General features: G+C 40.2%; 2 protein-coding genes across 2 annotated transcripts; one reads left to right on the top strand and one right to left on the bottom strand.

The window, feature by feature from the left end:
- Positions 1 to 736: 736 nt before the first annotated feature.
- On the top strand, positions 737 to 10,497 carry LOC106930819 (CCN family member 1). Its single transcript, XM_015008611.2, has 5 exons — positions 737 to 957; positions 3,511 to 3,724; positions 5,423 to 5,863; positions 6,314 to 6,492; positions 8,559 to 10,497. Exons 1-5 carry the CDS (start codon positions 907 to 909, stop codon positions 8,862 to 8,864), a joined length of 1,191 nt encoding a protein of 396 aa, XP_014864097.1. The 5' UTR covers positions 737 to 906; the 3' UTR covers positions 8,865 to 10,497.
- Positions 10,498 to 14,108: 3,611 nt separating this feature from the next.
- ddx39ab (DEAD (Asp-Glu-Ala-Asp) box polypeptide 39Ab) lies at positions 14,109 to 20,116 on the bottom strand. Its single transcript, XM_015008610.2, has 10 exons — positions 19,991 to 20,116; positions 19,052 to 19,280; positions 17,901 to 18,028; positions 16,753 to 17,029; positions 16,551 to 16,669; positions 16,194 to 16,325; positions 15,497 to 15,606; positions 14,716 to 14,860; positions 14,436 to 14,583; positions 14,109 to 14,350 (listed from the first exon to the last, which is right to left on the bottom strand). The coding sequence occupies exons 2-10, from the start codon at positions 19,257 to 19,259 to the stop codon at positions 14,334 to 14,336; spliced, it is 1,284 nt and encodes a 427-aa protein (XP_014864096.1). The 5' UTR covers positions 19,260 to 19,280; positions 19,991 to 20,116; the 3' UTR covers positions 14,109 to 14,333.
- Positions 20,117 to 21,795: the final 1,679 nt, after the last annotated feature.

Below are 21,795 nucleotides of genomic sequence, written 5' to 3'. Positions count from 1 at the left end.
TAAATGCTCCCACACAGTTTCAGAGTGTGCCTAGCAATGCTTTAATCATAGGTCAGGTGCAGCGTGTTTTTTTTTTTTGGTGAAAATTCGTCTCATATATAGACTTTTTTTGTGTGTGAAGCCTGCCGCAGCCAAAAACGGGCTCTGGATATTATTATTATAATCATTCTCAACATCTCTATGCTAAAATCATGGAAATTTTTTCCCTCCTGGGAACACTCTGTCTGCCTTTCGTGTTTTTGTTTTCCACGTTTCACTCGTGTCTAGAAGCATTTTTATAAAGTGGACTGAGGGGAAATTCCTCTCTGTTTTTCATGCCCCCCCCCCCCCTCCCGCCGTCCCCTCTAGCATTAATGTGGCATGGACCAGCAGCTGAGCATATTTATTTTACTTTTCACAAAGCAGCAGCAGCCTGACAGAGGTATGTCTTTGGGAAAAAAAAAAAAAAAACGGACTTTAAAGCATCAAAAATATTATTCTCGCTCGCACATAAATAAACGGACGCCCCAAAGCCGAGGCCTGCTTTGGAATGTAGTAATTCCGAGTTTTTATGAATGACTGCATTCATGGCTGGCCACGCCCACACCCCGAAAAAACATCCAGCTTTCGGAGCCGAAGCCTTCGCGGGCTCCGCTCCTTTTACCTTTTAAGGAGAACTGCCGCGTGCTGATTGGTTAAAGGAACCGAGTGGGCGTGGTTACCCAGGGAAGCACGGGGACGATATAAAAACAAGACTCAGAACGTGAAAAGACATCAAAACTCTCAAGTGATGGAGGACACCTGAGGATGAGTCTGGAATTTGGATATTATCGATGCGGGCAGAAGCTGGATGTGGGATTAAATCTTTGTGACGTAAAGTGTTTTTAAGATCAACTTGTCGTCTATGAGTATCACCTGACTGACAGCATGGGGATACAGTTGCTGTTTGCCGCGTTGGGAGTGGCGATAGTCGCGGTGGTGAGTAGTTGTAGATTGTTTTTTGTCTTTATTTCTGTTGTTGTTTTGCTTGGTGGAGACCCTCGGTGCTGAGGATTTGTCTCCAGTAAGGAAAGCTGCTGTCTCCTGCCTCAGCTTCCAGGTGGCTCGTTCAGCTCGTTACGGCAAACAAACACACACACAAAAAAAATCTAAAAATATTTCGTAAAATATATGGTTTATTTACTTTTGCATCACCATAACGCTGCAAAATTCTGGAGATGCATGAACAACTTTTCTATGCCAGTCAAAATCTAAGTTTGAGCGGGTTTTTAGCTCCAAATTGAACCTTAACAGACAGGAGAAAGTCAGTACAGCTCATCAGATCAGCCTTATCAAAACCACAAAATCTCATTAAGTGTATCTGGTCTAGTTTCTGTTGCAAACAACTTAGTACACTTGCAATAAGACAAAACTCACAAGCTTTTCAGCAAGAAACAGCACCTTGTTTGGAGTTAATGAATTATTAACTTTGATGAAAAACTACTAGTTCCACTAGCGGATTATTTAACTTGTAACAGGACATTTTCCCCATGTTTGTACAAGAAATTTGACTAAAAACTAGTTAGTAAGATTCAGTGTTTTTGTAGTATAACCACCTTTTTCAGTTGTGTGTTTTCTTTTTTTTTTTAACCATCTCATTTTGAATGACCTAATAAAACTTTAAAGTATTCCACGATGTTGCTGCTTGCAGCAAAGCTTTATTTGTCATGGTGTCTGTGCAGGGCCAGCCCAAACTTTGTTAGAGCCTCGGGCCTAATTCATACCTCACAGTCCCGCACCACCTTGAAGGTGTGGGATATAAATTTCGTCATCTGTTCCTGCCTACTAAGATTTTTGTGAACTTAGTGGCTCTGAAAAGCAACTGTTGAACTCCCATATAAACGGCAGCAGAACCAAACCACAGGTAACTAAAATGGTGCATTATATTGTAAAGAGAAGAAAAACGATAATGGACATTTGTTTTTAATTGATACAGTATCCAGCGATCTCTCAAGAAAATCTGTTTGCTATAGTGGAACTGCAACTGTTAAAATTAGCTAAAAAGCAATATACATGGTGGCAAATTACTGCCAGCCTGTTTCCAAGTAAGCTACGGCTTTAATTTTTGTGGGACAATTTACAATTATCCCACCAACTGCTTGTCGCCAAAGCAACATTAAAATCATCTTATCATTTGTGCAAAGTCAATTTAACAAAGTCAGTTTAATGTATGGTAATCAGACTTCCGATTATTTATTAAATCAACAGTATATGAAAATTTTGGGCATTTCAAAAGTATGAGTGCTGCAGAGATGAGTATTTATTTAGTTTTGCTGTTGTGTCTCCTGTTCAACATTTCAATAAAATTAGTTGAGTCGGGCGGAAGGCAGTAAGTTTAATTTAGGAAATTTGAGTTACACTATGCAAAAAATGCAACTGCAATGACTTTATTTGTTGCCTTAAATTATAATTGTAAACACAACTGATACTCAGGCACAAAAAGTGGGTATGCACTTTATGCAACCCATATGGGCGCCACTAGAAGGGGCGCCAAAACAAAATGATGGAATAATTCTTTCTAGTCAGCGTTTTCTCCATATAACATTTGGTGCTTATAATCTGTCTGCATACACCTGTGAAAGTACCACCCTGCACCAGTACTGCTGCATCATGAAGATTTTCTTAAATGTGTTTAAAACTATGGGTCTGTCAAATAGTTTAGATATTTTCTTTAAAATATAAATCTTAGAAATGTACAGTTTGAAAAGAGTTTAAAAAGAAGAAGATGCGAGGAAAGTATGAGTAGAAAACCTTGTGATAAAAATTCCAGAACTCTTGGGGGCCCCCTGCTGGTTCGAAGGCCCTAAGCAGGTTTAGTTTGTTTTTATGTGAAGTCGGCTCTGGATATGTGTGAAGGTTCATACAATTTGAAAAAAATAAATAAATAAATAAATAAAATGATTTGCACACTGGCTTCAGTCCTACTGTATGTCTGCAATTATACTAGAGTAATACTATCCGACAGTATTACCAGCAGAGATAAAAAATAAACCTGAAGTTAAAGTCCTGTTGCTGTACAACAGGACTATTTATGTTTATTACCTTGGAACATTTTTGCGACAATTTTACACTAAAATCAGTGTACAATTCTCACTAAAAGTTGTCTGCCCTGTATGAAAATCCCTCGACTGACAGCCTCCCCTGGAACTGCAACACTAACTGGAAGTTGTTTGTGTGTTGTTTTTTTCTGTGCATGTACACAGTGAGGTTTGGAAACAAAACAAAATGAAGGAGCGGTGAGGTGGAGGGGTGGGAGTCGGAGATCATCCCTTTCATCCCCGTAGGCTGGCTGAATGCCAAGCGGAAAGCGACAGAGGGTTACAGATACCCCTGTGGGACTCGCGACAGTGCTGACTATTCATGCCCATGTTTAAGCCACACACACTCTCAGGAATTTCTGTGATCTGAGTAACATGAGTCAAGCCTTTTTCTCCTGTGGTCTCGTTGGTCCATCACTATGCGTAAAATGAAATGCGTTCCTCCCTCTTGCAGGTGACTGCTGACTGTCCGGTAGTGTGCGAGTGCCCCGCGGTGCCCCCGTCCTGCCCCCCTGGGATCAGTTCGGTCCCCGACGGTTGCGGCTGCTGCAAGGTGTGCGCAGCGCAACTCAACCAAGACTGCCACGAGGGACAGCCGTGCGACCACCATAAAGGACTGGAGTGCAACTACGGCAACGATGTGGGTCGCACCCACGGCATCTGCAGGGGTACGTACGTGTACCACCGAGGCGGCAGAAAGGCGTTTGGGAAGCTTTTTTTGGGCCTAGATTTTGACATAAGTAGGGGTTGACTGAGGCAATGTGTAACTTAAGGGAGGAAAATCTGACTCTCGAGCCAGGCGGGCTGGGGTCTCTCTTTGATAGGGTCTTGAGGTTTGAAGACTGTGCCACGTTTCAAAAAAACAGAGGCCCTTCATGAGCTGCGACTGAAACCTTGCCAACTCTGGGATTTATATAAGTACTTCAGTGTGTACACAAACACCCCCATGAAACACACAAACAAGCACGCACACACTGGTATTTATGTATGGGTGTTTACTGGGGGTTGGGGGGTTATTCTATCTGAGGTGTGTATGGGGAGTCCCACTGAGGGGGGTTACATGCCAGGACATTATAAACAAGCCTAAACAGCTTTCTGGTCTAAGAATAGGGCTCGCTTCATAAATTTGGAAACAGCGTCTTTCAATCTGCTTCTCATGTGCCTACATTCAGACTCCTTTCAACTATTTTACATTTTCTCATGGCACAACCGCAAACCTCAGTGCATTTTGACATTTATTGGGATTTTATGTGAAAGTACTGCATAATTGTAAACTGAAAGAAAAAAGGACATGTGGTTTTCAAGACTTTTTTTTTCTCTTTTACAAATGAAAGTCTGAAAAAGGAAGGCCAAGAAACACAGCAGTCAGAAAGTTGCAGTTTTAAGCAGCAAAAGGGATGCTAATGGACTGAGCTGATTGGATGATGGATGGGTCTAAATGTGGGGGATCATAGAACAAAACCTGTATTGTTCTATGAAAACACAACTGATAAAATCATAAACTGCAGTTTCTTGCTCTTTTAGGGAAACTGTGGTTATCTGAAAGTACTGAATAAAAGTGTTGTGCTATGACATAGGAGAGAAAGGGCAGGACTGCATACAAGGTGTTTCATCCTGGTCAGAAGTTTATTCAAACCAATGTCGAGAAACAGCTGTGGCAAAACACCCTCCCTGCTTTGGCTCTTGATGTTGCAGAAAGTGCCTCTTCAAAAGAGGAAAAGGCTCTGTCTAATCACAGGCTGGAAGTGTTAAAATAGGCGGCAGTACAAATGCTCCTCAGTGATGAAAATTTGCTTGGTTTTTTTACTTGGTTTGCCTGTTACAGATTCCCTTCATCAGTAAATCAGAGTGAGTTTTCTAACTGAGCATTGCAACTCTGGTATGACATATCGGACAGGCCTGTCCTTAAAAGATAAAAGATTATAACAAGTATCAATCCATTGTCCATACCCTCTTAACAGTAGATGTCCAAAGGTATGTGTTTTATGTCTATTCAGGTCAACCAAGCCATTTATTGAATATATAAAATGTTAAAATTAGGACTTATGTCCCTTCCAAATTTAGCCAAAACATACCGGTTGAAAATCAGACTTTCCTGGGCTATTTGATCCCTTCCAACATACTTTCATCCATACTTAGACATCAGTTAATGTCATCAACCTTTCACCATAGACTTCTCTGCCACAAATTCACATTGTTTAAAAGGCAACATCGTCTTATCAACCTCTGGAGGTGCATGCTCAATCCCGTTCAGGATGACAGAAGGATGAAACAGAGGCAGAGCTGCTAGAGTAATATAAGAGCTGGTGAATAACTTAATATGAATGTCAATTTACAAGCTTATCTGTCTTCTTGTCTCTTTTCAGCAAAAGCAGATGGTCGCTCCTGCGAATACAATGGCCGAATTTATCAAAATGGCGAAAACTTCCATGCAGGGTGCAAGCACCAGTGTACCTGCATTGACGGAGCCGTAGGCTGCATGTCCCTTTGCCCCAGCCATGTGCCTCTGGCTTCTCCTTCCTGTCCGGCCCCCAAGCTAGTGAAGGTGCCAGGCCAGTGCTGCCTCAGCATCGACTGCCATAAGGGAACCACTGTTGTGCCCCCGGTTCACCGCCGACCCCCACCTCCTGCTCACCTACCGTACCCCTTTATCCCCTACCCAATCTATCCATTCTCCAAGCCTTATGCAAAACCTTACCGGAAGCTATATCCTTACAAACCCAAAAAGGAGAAAGGCATCTTGGGCAATGAACTCTTGGAAGTGCGCCGCAAATGGGACAAACCACATGGAAATAAGGACCTGACGGGTAAGACATTGCATCACACCATCACCCTGGAGTGGCGTCTGCTTCCAATACTCAGTCCTGCATCATGTTTATGTTTTTAGCCATTTTTGCCTCTTGACGCACAGACTGCGTCAGTGAGGGCCTTTAACGCTTCGTCTGTGCTGGTGTGTTAGTGTTTATGTGAGGGTTGTTTTCCACTGGCCCCTTGCACACCAGAGGTGCTCTCCCCTCTCACACAGCACATACCTCTGTCACGCAGCTCTCCCCTCTCTGTATGTGTCAGTGTTGCCTGTTCCATGAATAAGGCTACTGTACCTTTCAACCATGAATTTCTACTTTCCCCTACTTCTCTTGATGGCCACTTTCGTCCCACTATAATTTGTTGCTGATCCCACCATTCTTTCTGTGTCAAAATGTCAGCGTACCCATTGTTCAATTGTATTCACTTGTCTTCTCTTCCATTTTTTATAGTCTGGAGTAAGACGGGAGGTCAATGTGTGGTTCAGACCACCTCCTGGTCACAGTGTTCCCGGACCTGTGGGATGGGGGTTTCCTCTCGCGTTACCAACGACAATGCCCGGTGTAAACTGGTCAAGGAGACACGCTTATGCAACATTCGGCCCTGCAGCTCTATGTCTATCCCTGTGAAGGTGAGGAATGTATTTGGAGTCTCCTCTTAAAAGTCATCAAAGGTTATGTCTAGATTAAAGACACAGCTGCTCTTATGGGGTTGTTGGTGTTAGTTTTATTGCCCATGTACTATTCATTACCTTTAAAATTCAAGAGAAGAGCATTTCATTTAGGCCTGAGGTATAAAACCCATGGTCTAGATATTTTCTCTTTTCCCACATCTTTCCATTGTTCAAGAGACTTAGTGAGAGGAGGATACTTTAATAGTCTATCACAGAGCAACACAGTGACATACAGGACATGCAACATGCACATGCCAAATCTAGGGGTATTTTACAGGGACAAACTGATTTCAGGTGGTGCAAGGAAACAGGAGTGTCCTGAATAAAATCACTCTACACAGAGAGACCATACAAAAGATTCCTTGGACTTTATTTTCATCAGTCATTTCACCTGATTTTGTTGTCCATTTTAATTAAGATGGACTGGTTTATAAAGATATAAACTTTAGAACTTCTTTGTTCTAAAACACATGCATATCAACTGCATCTGTTGAACGTTGTGAAATCTCTTGAGCTCTGGAGCTGACTGACAGCTGCCCTTGTAATTTGGAGCTTGCAGTTTCGCCCACTGTGTTGCTCTCTCGCGCTTTGTACACGGCGCTATCCGGACCATTCCATCTCCGGCAACAACCCACTTCTGAGCCTGATGGGTTGCTGCGCACCTGTTTTCGCCGAACCCTCCGTGCTTTTGTCGAGCTGCCGTGGGAGTTAATGTGTACCAGTGTCGACCCTTAACCATCGCTGGCATGCTAATCTCTCTTGGCAATAATCTGTTGTTCTGACCTTGATTTTGTTTTTGCACATCTCTGCAGTTAACTGCCTTCACCTTGTTTTTCATGTCTGCAGTGATGACTAAAGAGTGACGTAACTCCACACAAATATTAATTTTTTATCCCTTCTTTTTGGTGTAAATGCTAACAATAAAAGATAGGTTCCTTCGGTAGGACTCTTAAAATAATCCAATCTGTCAAGATTATCACATTTCACAACAAAAACTAGACCAATGCCACAATTAAAGGAGTTTTCATACCTGACAGTCCAGTAGACTCGATTTGATTGGGGACCAAAATTGCAACATTTACTACATTTTCAGGTGCTACTGTTCTCTTTCACATTGCAGTGTGTCAAACAAACAAACCAAATCCCTGTTTACTCCCTTGCCTGTGGTGGCGCTGCACCAAGAACTACTAAAGGAAGCAACACAAAATCACAGAAGAAGACATGAGCACAACTTCCTCCTTTGCCAAATGTAAAGTGTCAGATTTCATCAGGTGTAGGATTTCTCTTTTGTCTTTAGTAAAACACCACTTATCCCTCTAGCTCTAGACACAACTGTTTGTTTTGGTTATATTTACCCACAATGCCCTCCGCTTGGCATCCACATATGCATTCAAACAGTCCTAGAATTAACTTTTAATAAATCTTTTTGGTCGATTGCACATTCACACCTCCTCAAACAAACCCAACTTTCTAAGCAAATGAACAAGAGTTTGATTAAAGCAGATTATACAGCGCTAGTATAAATGCATCCTAAAGTGGCTTTGGATCAGTAGGAAGTTAGCATTCTGGTAATCTAACAGGCTTTAGGCTTCTGGCTAGCCAAATGACTCTTAGTGTAAAAAGGTTTTGAGTGGTTGGTATGACCAGACTAGTTCTAATTAAGTTCTGTCCATATACTGTAACTTTTGCTTTGATATTAAAGTCATTACTGAATGACTTTGGCTAGTTTCTGAGTTATTGCCAAGCACTGCTTTGATGCTAACATTTCTTTAAGGATGGTGTTGCATTGGACTGCCACAGTCATGTTTATATGTTTATATCCATCCTGGCCTTTCTTGCTTGTGTTCAGTAGTTACTTTATTCCCACTGGCATAAGGTTTATTCTTTGCAACAAAAAAAATAGTTCTAATGTGTACCAGTGTCTGGAGAATTGTGCTTCACTGAATATCAAATAACTCATTTCATGGACATAGAATCTCAGTCTTTGAAAGGTATCTAACTTACTCCTCTTTCCCAATCCACAGAAAGGAAGGAAGTGCTCGCGTACACACAAGGCCCCAGAGCCGCATCGCTTGTCCTACGCCGGCTGCAGGAGCACTCGCTTGTACAGACCCAACTACTGCGGGGTGTGCAGGGACGGCCGCTGCTGCTCCCCTCGTCGCACGCGCACAGCCACCGTGACCTTCGCCTGCCCTGACGGGGACCTTTTCAGCAGATCCGTCATGTTCATCCAGTCCTGCAAGTGCAGCGATGAGTGCAACCATCTGAACGACGCGGCGATGCCCCCACAACTCTGGCTCTACGGAGACGTTCACAAATTCAAGGACTAGTTGTTGTTGCCCCCGCCTTGCCTGCATTCCTCCATAACAGCGTAAATTGCCACCCATTAGTGATACTTTTTATAGAGCAGCTGTTCCTAGTGTAGCTATTGAATAGATGCAGGCAATGATCACAGATGAGGAGATGTTTTTTCTGGAGGAGAATGTTCTGCCTTTCTCGGAATGTTCCATGAACTGTGGCACTTCAGCCAAGGAGAAAGGAGCAAGCGTGGGGACAAACTCTTAAGGATGGCCATCATTTCTTGCTACTCTAGGTGTTGCTAACTTATAGAAAACTGGTTTTATGGTTGATATGAAAGGAAATCTGAAACAAGGACTTTAGTGGAAGACTTGACAAGACTTTAATGGCAATTGCAAAAGGTTGCGGTTTGTCTCGCAATGGTATTTATTCCTTGATATTTATTCAAGAGACAGACATGTTGAAACTTTGGCATGCCACTGGGATAAGAGATTTTTTCTTGGAGCCTCTCTGTGGCTGAAATCCACGGACGGACAGCTGTCAGTCACAAGCAGGAGAGGCAGACTGGTCCATGACGGTCAGAGACCAGCATCCGAAGACCGATGACCAAGAATGCCAGGGGGAGAAAAGCAAAAAAAAAAAAAAAAAAAAAAAGACAAGCTAAACCTGATGGGTTTAGTATTTGTACACTCCGAGGAAATATGTCAAAGGTTGTTTATACAGCTGGACTCATCTCCTGCCTTTGCCTTCACAAGAAACTGAGACATTTAGCAAGCACCAGAAGAACAAGCCTGGGATTCTGGCGTCGAGCAGTCGACCACCTAATTCTGTGCAAATTACAATCTTTCAGGGGAAAATCAGCCCCTCTCTGGTTTTTGCTATAAAAATAAAATCTAAAAGCTGCGTGTGTGATGAGGTAAACATGCAATTTGTGGAACCGCGCTACTGCCTAATCTGGCCTGTAATTGAGCAGCACCCAATGTGACTGAAACAAAACAAGAAGCCGTGTCTTTTCATGTTAAAGAGGTGTCTGTTTCCTCAAACTGCTGACTTCGCAGTCGAGTCAGAAATAAGTTTTCCGTTGGGTGCAAAACCCTGGAACTGTAAGGACTCTCAAAGAGAGACTGATTCTAGGTGGGCACTGTATATTCTTTGATTTATATACAACTGGGAAACAAAAGCATCACCCTTAACTATTGCTTGGATTAGTTTGTGCACCTTATGTCAACTTTTATACAATGTCTCAGTGTCAAGTGTGAATACAAGGCAGACATGTCCAAGTCATTATCTTGTACCACTGCAGGTGTAGTTTTTTTTTTTATCCTTGCTATCTGCCCATGTAGATGCTGTGGTTTTGTCATTTTGACTAGTTCCAAGAGACACTGTAGAGCAGCTATGTACAGATGAATTTGTAACTTTGTAGTTCTACCTGCTGTATAAGGGCCCCTTATTCTGTTGAGTTAGTTCATGTATAGTTTAAACACTGAACTCTGAACCTGGGTTCAGGTTCCTGATGAGAATACCATACCAATTTGAGAGCATTTCAAAAAATGTCTAAAGCAATACTGTTTTTTATATTGTGGAAGGAGGGTTTACCCAAAGATTGGTTTTGAAGTGATAACTTTTAAAAAATTTTTTTTACAAATAAAGAAACTCTTACCCTTACTGTGTTGAAGTTTTAAATAAAAACGCAGCCGTTAGCCATTGAAGCAATATAATTAATTTCCTCTTGACAATTTGGTCAAGGCTGCAGTTATCCCTGTTGTGGGTGTACCTTTTTTTCTACCACACTTTTTCCTTCCACTTAACTTTCTATGAATATGCTTGGCTGTAGCACTCTTTCTCATAACTGTGTCCTGACTCAGAATCCTTTTAGAGGCTCAAGAAACCTTGGCAGGTGTTTCCAATATTTTTCCCACGATGTTTCTTAATGCTTTTTGAGGTATGAACTCTTGGCTTTTTATTATCCTTAACCAAAATCACCCAAATTCACAACCCAAAGGCATGAAATATTTCACTCCATGTAAAATTCTAGTTTCTTTTGAACATTTTCTGAGCTGTAATTTTAAGTTAAATACTAGCTACAGCATGATACGGCCCATAATCCCAGTATTCCGTTCACACGCTATTTTGGTTGGTGTACCAGCATCAACATTAAAAAAAGGTGTCAAACTCATTAAAAAGAATAAACAAAAAAGGAGCTTTAATTTCCGTAAAATGTAAGAAAAGTGGTCTTCTATTTCCATAATGTGAGCAAGCGAGACTTTAGTTATGGGTGTCAAGGTAAACTATATTGATAATAGATAAACTACCTAGCTTAGCTATTGTTCTGTAGTGATTGCCGAAATGTCTTTTTTTCCCCTAAAATACAGATTTAACTGTTTAGAAGTATTTTAACTCATAATGTGAAAACTACAAATACCATTATCTTTTAATAAGGTAACTTCTGTAAAAAGGTAATATCAAGTAAAATTGACTTTTTTGAGCCCTACGCCATGTTGTCATTCCCTCATCAAAAACATACGCAGTGTCGCCTTGAATCTTCCGTACATTCTTGAGAAATCCTTTAATCTCCCATGGCAACCATTCAGGCGTGCTGAACGCCTCGGTGGATGTAGCACCGTTTCCAAGCTTCAGCCTCAGACAGGACCAATGTCTTCAGTTATACAACCCCTGGCAAAAAGTATGGAATCACCAGTGTTGGATGAGCAGTCATTCAGACATTTCATGCTGTAAAACAAACTCGGATCAAAAACATGACACAATATTAAGGTCGTTCCAAAGTGCAACTTGTTGGCTTTCAGGAACACTCAAAGAAATGAAGAGAAAACATTGTGGAAGTCAGTGAATGATACTTTTATTGACCAAACACAGGGAAATAAATATGGAATCACTCAATTCTGAGGAAAAAAGTATGGAATCATGAAAAACACATAAACAAAAGACCATTCAAAATACATCACTAGTATTTAGTTGCACCATCTTTGGCTTTTATAACAGCTTTTAGTCTCTGAGGCATGGACTTGATGAGGGACAAACAGTATTTGGTGCCTACTCTCTTTGATAGCAGTTGCCAGATCAGCTTTGCAGGTTGGAGCCTTCTTGTGGAACATTTTTTTCAATCTCCACCACAGGTTTTCTATTGGGTTGAGATCTGGACTATTTGCAGGCCATGACATCGACTGAATGTGTCTTTCTTCAAGGAATGCCTTCACTGTTTTTGCCCTATGGCACGATGCATTGTCATCTTGGAAAATTATTTCATCATCTCCAAACATCTGTTCAATTGAAGGGATGAGAAAACTGTCCAAAATGTCAATGTAAACTTGTGCATTGATAGAAGAATTAACCACAGTCATCTCCCCAGTGCCTTTGCCTGACATGCAGCCCCATATCATCAAGGACTGTGGAAATTTGGTTGTTTTCTTCAGGCAGGCCTCTTCATAAATCTCACTGGAACGGCACCAAACAAAAGTTCCAGCATCATCACCTTGTCCAATGCAGATTCTTGACTCATCACTGAAGACAACTTTCATCCAGTCATCCACAGTCCATGATTGCCTCTCCTTAGCCCATCGGAATCTTGTTCTTTTATGGTTAGGTGTCAATGCTGGTTTTCATTTAGCTTTCCTGTATTGAAATCCCACCTCCTTTAGGCGATTTCTTACGGTTCGGTCACATACATTGACTCCAGCTTCCTCCCATTTATGCTTCATCTGTTTAGTTGTACTTTTTTAGTTTTCAAGACAAATGACCTTTAGTTGTTTGTCTTGACGCTTTAATGTCTTTCTTGGTCTACCAGTACGCTTGGCTTTAACAACCATTCCATGCTGTTTGTGTTTGGACCATATCTTGGATACAGCTGACTGTGAACAGCCCACATCTTTAGCAACCATGCGTGAAGGGTTACCTTCTTCAAGAAGTTTCACAATCCTCTCTTTTGTTTCAAGGGACATTTCTCTTGTTGGAGTCATGGTTCTCGCCACTCCACTTCGTCCAGCAGCCCTCCAAGGTGTCATGACTGCAGGTGTTTTGAACTGCACACTAACGGGCACATCTAATCTGGGGCAGGTGTCCATTTAGGGAAAGGAAATAGACTGGGTGTGTCCTTTTTTCTACCTCCAATTTGAGTGATTCCATACTTTTTTCCTCAGAATTGAGTGATTCCATATTTATTTCCCTGTGTTTGGTCAATAAAAGTATCATTCACTGACTTCCACAATGTTTTCTCTTCATTTCTTTGAGTGTTCCTGAAAGCCAACAAGTTGCACTTTGGAATGACCTTAATATTGTATCATGTTTTTGATCCGAGTTTGTTTTACAGCATGAAATGTCTGAATGACTGCTCATCCAACACTGGTGATTCCATACTTTTTGCCAGGGGTTGTATTTGATATGTACAGCATTTCTTTTTATATAACTGAAGGCAACTTACTGAAGTTACTCGATTGTGCTGTAAAATTATATGTGGCTGGAAAACAAATACTGCCCCTTTAAAATCTACAGAAAAAAAGCTGTTCAATTCAAAACATTCACTATAAAAATAAATTGTTACTCATATCAAAGATTCTAGTGGTAGTTGTAGATGCTGTTGGTTGTGGGTAAAAAGGATCTCCTGTTTTAACTACAGCACCTAAATTTAGTGGGTTCCTTTATGTAGCAATGTGCCAACTATAACTCAATCTGCTGAAATATTGTAGCAGCAGTAGGAATTTTTGTACTAAAGAAATTAAAAACTGTTTTACATTTTCATATAAATTCTGCTACACCACCACTCCACGTGTTGCCAAGACCATTCCTAGCTGCTAGCATGGTTTATAAGTCAGTTTCAAGCAGCCACTTTTCTCATTTGTTTGTTCCAATTTATTTTTATGTTTACACACCAAAGTACTACGACATACATAGTGAGAATCAGCGTTTTGAGGGGGTACACTGCCTAAACTTAGCCAAAATCTGCCATTTCACCACTAGGATTCTACTTGTTGACTTAATATATAGAAGGTATTCCATTAGAAAGTTGTAGAAAGAGCTGCCACATGAGCCAAATCAGTCGGTTTACTCAAATCTAAAGACCGCTGACCTTTAGCATTGAAGATATAAAACCCTACAATACAAATCTAGGCTTCGGGAAAAGCAAAAAAGAAAAACGAAAAAAAAAACAAAACAAAAAAAGCAAGACAGCTCCAAGTTACTCCTCAAGTCTATTAAGGTTTACCTCAACAGCGCAATAAAACAATGAGGACAACAGTCTTAATGAGAGAGCACAACAATAAAAATGGCATTTTATAAAAAGTTTTAATTGAGGCAAAACAAAAAAAATAAAAGAAACCATAAAAGAAATTAAAATCAAACCCCCCTGCCCCATAAACTGACAATAAAAATAAAGGTTTTTGTGAACAAACGTGCAGAGCTTTCAAATCAACAACGAAGTACATCTACTTCCAAATAAAAAGACTGGATCCACGAAGAGGAGACTTCTGTTGGTCTGGAGGGGTGGGGGCTCATCTGGACTGCTCGACTGGGCAAAGGAGAGATGCATCAGACATCCGCAGACTTCTAAAATGCAATAAACACCTTTAGGCTGAGCTGTGGTGAGAACTTACTGTAAGAGGAGATGTCGATCTCATCCGGCAGCTCAGCCACGTTGACTTCAAAGCGGTCCTGCACGTCGTTCAGAATCTTGGCGTCAGTTTCATCCGACACGAAGGTTATGGCCAGGCCTTTGGTTCCGAACCGACCGGCACGGGCGACCTAATCGTTAAATCCAAAATCCAGTAGAACACCTTAAGTACGCTCCCAAATATCCAAACTGAAAAGAAAGTCTTGGAATGTTTTGAAATAGCCGAGAGAGAGAAGAGGAAGGAAGGAAGGCTGGTTTCTCACCCTGTGCAAATAGGTGTCTGAGTCTTCAGGCATGTCGTAGTTGAAGACGATGTTCACCCTCTCGATGTCCATCCCTCGGCCAAATAGGTTGGTCGCCACCAAGATCCGTCTCTGGAAGTCCTTGAACTGCTGGTAGCGAGAGAGTCTGGGAGGAGAGCAGCAACAAAAGTGTTAACGTCCTGCTTAGGGCTGCAAATAACGATTATTGTGTTGATTATTTTATCCATTTGTCAGGTAAAAAAAATGGACACATTTTGCAAATTTTTCATTTAATCATTTGCACCTTTTTTTTAAACAGCATTTGAAATGCATGTAAAAAAATTATTCAATTACTTTTTCGAATAAGAAAATAAAATGGCAACAGTATTTCGTGTCTACTTTTGGATTAATAATTGCATAACAAAAGGTATCATATCAAACATAAAACCGGTATTTATTTTACAGAATTTGAACTAAGCGTTGCTAAAATAACTGAGGAGTTCTGTGTGAACCACATTTACAGACAGAGATGATTTTTTCCCCCCCATTTTAAATACAAAATATCTGTGTTCTTTGTACAGTTCTGGCTTCATAAACACTCCTCTGTGTTGTTCCTCCAGCAGGTGGCCATTTCTTTGGTTTATATTCTCCAGTTAATGATTAATCGATTACTAAACTAGTTGAATTGCTCGTTTCAGCTTTAGTGCAAGATGCCTTCTGCTGCCATGAACACATTTAGCTGGTCCAGGCTTGTGTGTTTATCGGTGTGTGAGCAGAGCGATGAGCTTTCTTGGGGTCTCACCTTTCCTCCTGAACCATTGCTCTGTGGATGGCGATGGCAGGGAAGTTCTGCTCCACCAGCAGCTGAGACAGAGCGATGCAGCGCTGCACAGACTTGACAAAGATCACCACCTAGAGGCAAAGCGTAGGAACTTAGCGGCACGACACCAGGCTACAAATGTGGGTAGGTTTAAAGGGGAAATTTGAATATCTGTGAAACAGATCAATTTTCTGTGTCGCTCATTTCTGAAAATGAAACTCGGAATTGTATAGATTTATGACAGAGTGAAATATTTTAAGCAGTTATGGCTAACATAATGAAAACCCAAAATTCAGTCTCAGAAAATTACAATGTTGCTTAAGATAAATAATATACAGCACTCTGAATAACCAGCTTTTGTAGCAAAGACCTTTTGTCACATAACCTCCTTGTGGAGGATGTGAAGGACGTCTGACTGCATCCTACTAATCCAGACTGAGATCATCAATATACTTCTCTGATATCCTGAATTAGGGGTTTTCATTATCTGCAATAGGACAGAAGGTTTGAAATATTTTTGCTTTCTGCAACAAATCTATACTAAATATGAGTTTAAGTTTCTGAAACAGGTGACAAAAAAAACCTTAAACCTTTCCTCCATCCTTTAGTGTTTTTGCTGTTTAACTTGAGGAGCTCCATGACGACGACGTGTCAGAAAGTGTCTGGCCCGTAGATTTACCTGGTTGAACTCCAAGACGTCCAGCAGGTCAAAGAGCTTGCGGTTTTTCTCGCTGTCCTTCAGTTTACAGTAGTACTGCTGCAGTCCGTGCAGCGTAAGTTTGGTCTCGTCGTCCACAAACACCTCCATCGGCTGCAGGGGAAACATGGATGAAAATGAAACATGATACAAACGGCAGCCTCTAGTGAATTTACTCCTTTTTATTTGTATTTTGCTTTCCTTATATCTGAATGAAACTTACAGCGCTCGTTTTAATTTATAATGCGATTAATGGATAAAACGCTTATTGTGACAGGCTGAAGTAATCCTAATACCCCAAACTTGACAGAATGTGAAAAAGTTAGGAGTTTTTCTTACGTCCTGCATGAATTTGCGGCAGACTGGCCGGATCTCCTTACTCAGTGTAGCGCTGAACATCATGACCTGCTTCTCATGAGGGGTGATCCTGAAGATGTCCTGCACGTCACGCCTCATGTCTGCAGGGGGAAGAAAAGGAAAGAAAACCATAAGCACACTCGCCTTTAGCTTCGAACAGCTGGCGACAAGTGGGAAGACGTACCGAGCGCCTCCAGCATCTTGTCGCACTCGTCCAGGACGAAATGCTTGACGTTCTTCAGACTCAGGGTCTTGTTGCGGATCAGAGCCAGGGTCCGCCCGGGGGTCCCGACCACGATGTGAGGGCAGTTCTTCTTCAGGGTGTCCTCGTCCTTCTTGATGGCCAGGCCGCCGAAGAACACGGCGCACTTCACGTTGGGCATGTACTTGGAGAAGCGCTCGTACTCTTTGCTGATCTGGAAGGCCAGCTCTCGTGTGTGGCACATGACTAACACAGAGACCTGGAGGGAGTGAGGCGCCGTGGAAGACGAATCAGTTATTCCCCCAAACAGATGGAAACATCAATTTTTGACTAAGAAAAAGACTCATTTAAACTTTAAGTAATCAATTAATTTATCAATTATTCCGACAATTGATTAATCGGATTAAAACTATATACGGTCCTGTCACGATAAATTGTCAGACGTTATTGCGATAAACGATAATATTGTTGTTTTGAGACCATTTCCAAGTAATATTATGGTAATGGTATAATATTGCAAGAATACATTGTAAAAAAAAATCATTAAACTTTAAAATCTAATGAACATTTAACAAAAGCACTGGAAGACACTAAATATAAAAAATAAATAAATACACAAAAGAACAAACAAAAGGATTTATGGAGTCTCTAAACAGCTGTTGAGACTAAAACACCAGACTGAAAATTTTTATCATCCAGTTTTTGGTAGAAAGAGAAAAACAAATCATGCAAATGAATATTACTGAGTTTGTTTTAAATGATCATGGACTTAATTATGTCTATTATAGGAGAGCACAAGTAAATCTGCCTCAATTGTCTTAATATTGGAAGATCGCGATCAATCCTTCAGCAATAAACGGTTGTGTGATTCAATAACTTTTTATCAATCAAATCAAGGCAGAGTTTATTTGTATACTGCAAATTTTAGCCAACATGAAAAGATGATCAATATCATTTAACGTTAAGAAGTATTCATGTTTTGCAGCCAGCATCGGTTTCATACATATTTTTTCTTCCACAAACGGCCCTCTGAGGACATCTATGATCTTTGTGTGGCCCAAAACTAAAATGAGTTCTTTACAGTTTGCCAAATCCGACCCAAACCGCTGCGGTCCGCTAAGCGAACCCACCTGTCCATCGACGGGCTCAATCTGTTGCAACGTGGCCAGGACAAACACGGCCGTCTTGCCCATGCCAGACTTGGCTTGGCACAGGATGTCCATGCCGAGGATGGCCTGGGGGATGCACTCATGCTGGACTGAAAACAGAAACATTAAAAAGATACTTAAAAATAATAATAATAATAATAATAATCAAGAATCAAAAGAAAAAATACTTCAGCAGCATATTCATTGAAAATTATTGTCCTTGAATGATAATGCAGGTGCAAACAAACAAGCCTAGCCAGAAATTCCACATCTATAAAATACTAGGGTGTGTAATTTCTACTATGCTGTCCAGCTGTAAAATGTATGAGTCACTAGATCTGCCTTTTTCCCCTCACTGAAGCAGCAAGGAAGAAATAAATCTCCAAAAATAAGAGAAATCAACTCTTAGTAATTACTTTTTTTAATAATACAAGTTTAATAACCACTTCCAAGGTTTAATTCATGTTATTAATGCAGAATGACATTTATCTGCCCATAATAATAATAACAAACAATAAAAACAGCATGATGCTGCCACCGCCATGTTTTAAGATTTGTTCAGGGTAGGCAGTTATCACTCCATTCTGCAGGAGCATGCATCAGCAGCTCTAATCAAATTCAGCAGCAATAACAAGGGAAATGTCCTATAATCATATGTCTGATATAAATATGGTTGTTTAGAAAAGGTGTCTGATGGTTATTAAATGAGATTATAGAATCAGGTGGAGGGTGGAAAGGGAAGATAAAATGTCTGTTATTACTGCCGGAAAAACTCTGGTTAGTCAGAAACTAGCATCTTACTGTAGAAACTTTACACAGTGGAAGTGGCATTTCTAACTGCATTTTAACAAAATGTCTTTATACTTTGACAAGTTCTAAGTATAAAAATCATCCTGGGTATGTATTCTAATATTTAAACCCTATTCTCCACTCGGATTCAGTCATATCAAAATTTTATAAAAGAATCAAGCAAAAATGGAAAAATTTAAATAAAAATAAGTCTGAATAACTAAAATAGCTGGAGGAAGTTTGACTTCATTTTGCCACTGCAGTATTTTATAATAATAATAATAATAATAATAATAATAATAATAAAAACATGAAATGTCTTTTTACAATTGCGTGACCTTTACCTTCAGACGGATGCTCGAAACCACAGTCTATGATGGCCCGGAGGAGCTCCGGCTTCAGGAGGAAGTCCCTGAAGCCGGAGCTGTGGATGGAAACATAAGACCCCTTCACCTCCTTCTTCCCCGCTGGGGTTGCGCTCTCCGGGGCTCCTTGTGGCTCATCATCTTCCTCATAATCGAGCAGCTCGTTGTCAACGTCATTCTCAGCCATTATACGTGATTATGTGTTTTACTGGTAAACACAAACAAAACATTACTTATGGAAGTTTTCATTATAAAGTACGTCGTTTAATATGTGTTGTGGTTCCGTAAAAGATCCCGAATTCGCCCACGCTCAATGCAAAGCAGACCATTTGTATTGTCTTAGCCCGGCACGCTATTCAAAACATACTGGTATAAAGTCGACGTTTACTAGCTGATTCTGCTTGAGGTTTTTACAACCAACAGCAGTAGTTGTTGGAGTTTGCGCAAAAAGCGTACTTCGAACGAAATCTGCATGCGAGAAAGAAAAGAAAAACACACAAATGGGTCAGACAGCGCGTCGTTTTAACTGTTAGCTTCTGAATGCTAACCACAATGAAAATCTATTGTGTTGCATAACCGTTGCTAACTTAGCGTGTTGTACAGTTTAAAATGGACTTCTGCTACCATGCTCTACATATAAGACGTTTATTACTTGAAGTTAAATTTAGAGGTAAACACAGGAGCTAAATTTAAAGAAAAACAGCAGAATTGACCAGGCGTTGGAGAAGCTAAGCTAAAATGCTAAGCTACAGCGCTCTAGCGTCAACGGCCGGGTTAAGCTAACAACGATTTCAATTTAACACGGGCTTCCTGCTGACAAAATCTAAATACATACAATTAAAACGTGAACGTTTAACCATACACTAACCTTGTAAACACTAGGAACTGTAATAATTAAGCTCTATATGGAGCTAATACCTGTACGAGGTTAGCGCTGAAATCCACCGGATCAAAACCGCATGGAGAGGCCTCAGTCGGTTTATACAGGCAACCGGAAGTTCCGCATACGGCTGCAAAAACTCTATTTTATTGGTGGGTTTGTTCAAATGCGGCCAGCGATTGGAGGAAAGGTGTGCCACAGTTCTCTGCGGTCCGAAAAAGCGGGATCGAGCGACGACGCGTTCGGTGTACGGTTGCTCGTAAGGGACATTAACTAGCTGTATATAATTACACGTTTACGCTTTTAGGCAAGTACATTGAAGTGATCAAAGAAATTGTATACCAAGTAAATGATCTCATTTTAAAGTTCATAAATGTGATTTTTAAATGATACTTCTTAAATTATGTAAATTAAAATTTAGGGGGGTTGTAACTTGCAATATAATACATGCTTCTCGGGTAATATATATCCATCAATCTATATTTAAGCACTGAAGCGTTTAGGACTACAGCATTCATAATAAATAATAAACGTGAATAAAATATACAGACAAGTGGAAAGCAAATCTAGATTTTTTTTTCTTTCAAAAAGCAACTTCTATTCACATCACCTCCCTTCATTCAATAAAAGGTTTGTGGCTTTCTCAGTGTACCAACACATCTTGATTTATGTGAAGATGAATAACACTTCTTATAATCACTTGCAAGGAGTAAGTAAAATGTTTGTATATTTTTAAAATGCTTATGTAATAGGAGAGTATATGTATTCAAATATATTTCATTTTGAAAATAATTTAAATCAAATGTTCCCTTCTTTAGTCATCTATATTTGTACATTTACTAAAACAGCACAAAATACTAAATTTAGTTGTAGCGTGTGCACAATCTGTTATTGTTCCAGTTAAGCTATATGATTAAGTAATAAAAAGTATTCACAAAATAAAATGTATTCTTCTGAAACCAGAGAATTAAACCACTCTTTTGTTAATACAGACCTACATAATCACCAGTGTCATTGTTAGATCCAGAGTTATGCATCCTTTTGGCATCAGAGTCACCATAATTCTTTATGGTACTGATTCAGCAAAGTGTCAGGAACTCCAGAGATTTTGGTCCTTACAGACAATTGAGTAAGATTTCCTCCGTAAAAACACTCATCAGTCACTCCGCGCTCACCCTGAGGGAAAAATCTCCAACTCTGTCTACGTTCACTATCCAGTTTTCTCCCCAGGAACAGTTTCTTCCTCATTCTGATGCTCAGTTTGAACTTGAGCAAGCCGTCTTCACCATGTCTAGTCGCCTGAATGCATTGAGTTCCTAGTTTTGGGATTGGCTGATTCATTATTTGTGTTAACAAGCTATTAAGCAGGCATACCTTTGAGTGTAAAAGTAAGCTGTTGAAATGTGTTTTACAATGACGTGTATGTGTTTTTTATGCTACTTAGCATTACCATGCTGATATGCCAAACTGAGATGTTTCCTAATAAAAGTGACCAGTGGGTGTAAATAATTTTTGTGCACTGCTGACAATAAAGATATTTAAACAAATGCAAACTGACAGTGAGTTTAAATGATAAAAATACACATTGTGATCATTTTTTTATGTTTCCAACTGACTTAGCTCCAGTTTTATCTCCTCGGTGCTGCTTTCAATTAATATAACATAAAACAGACAATTTCATCCTAGGGTTAGCTTCAGAACTGACCAGTTTTATATGCGTAATAAGCATGTTTCTTATATGCATTAAACAATTTTAATGCATCATTCTAAGATTTGTTTTGCTCTTGTCAAAAATGTCAAATTAAGCTAAATAGGTAATTAAACGTACAACAGCTCCTTTGCC

This window comes from Poecilia mexicana, unplaced genomic scaffold (genome assembly GCF_051168715.1).
Source record: "Poecilia mexicana isolate PSO_F unplaced genomic scaffold, ASM5116871v1 scaffold_8, whole genome shotgun sequence".
Taxonomy (NCBI): Eukaryota; Metazoa; Chordata; class Actinopteri; order Cyprinodontiformes; family Poeciliidae; genus Poecilia; species Poecilia mexicana.
This window is presented reverse-complemented; position numbering and strand designations above follow the sequence as displayed.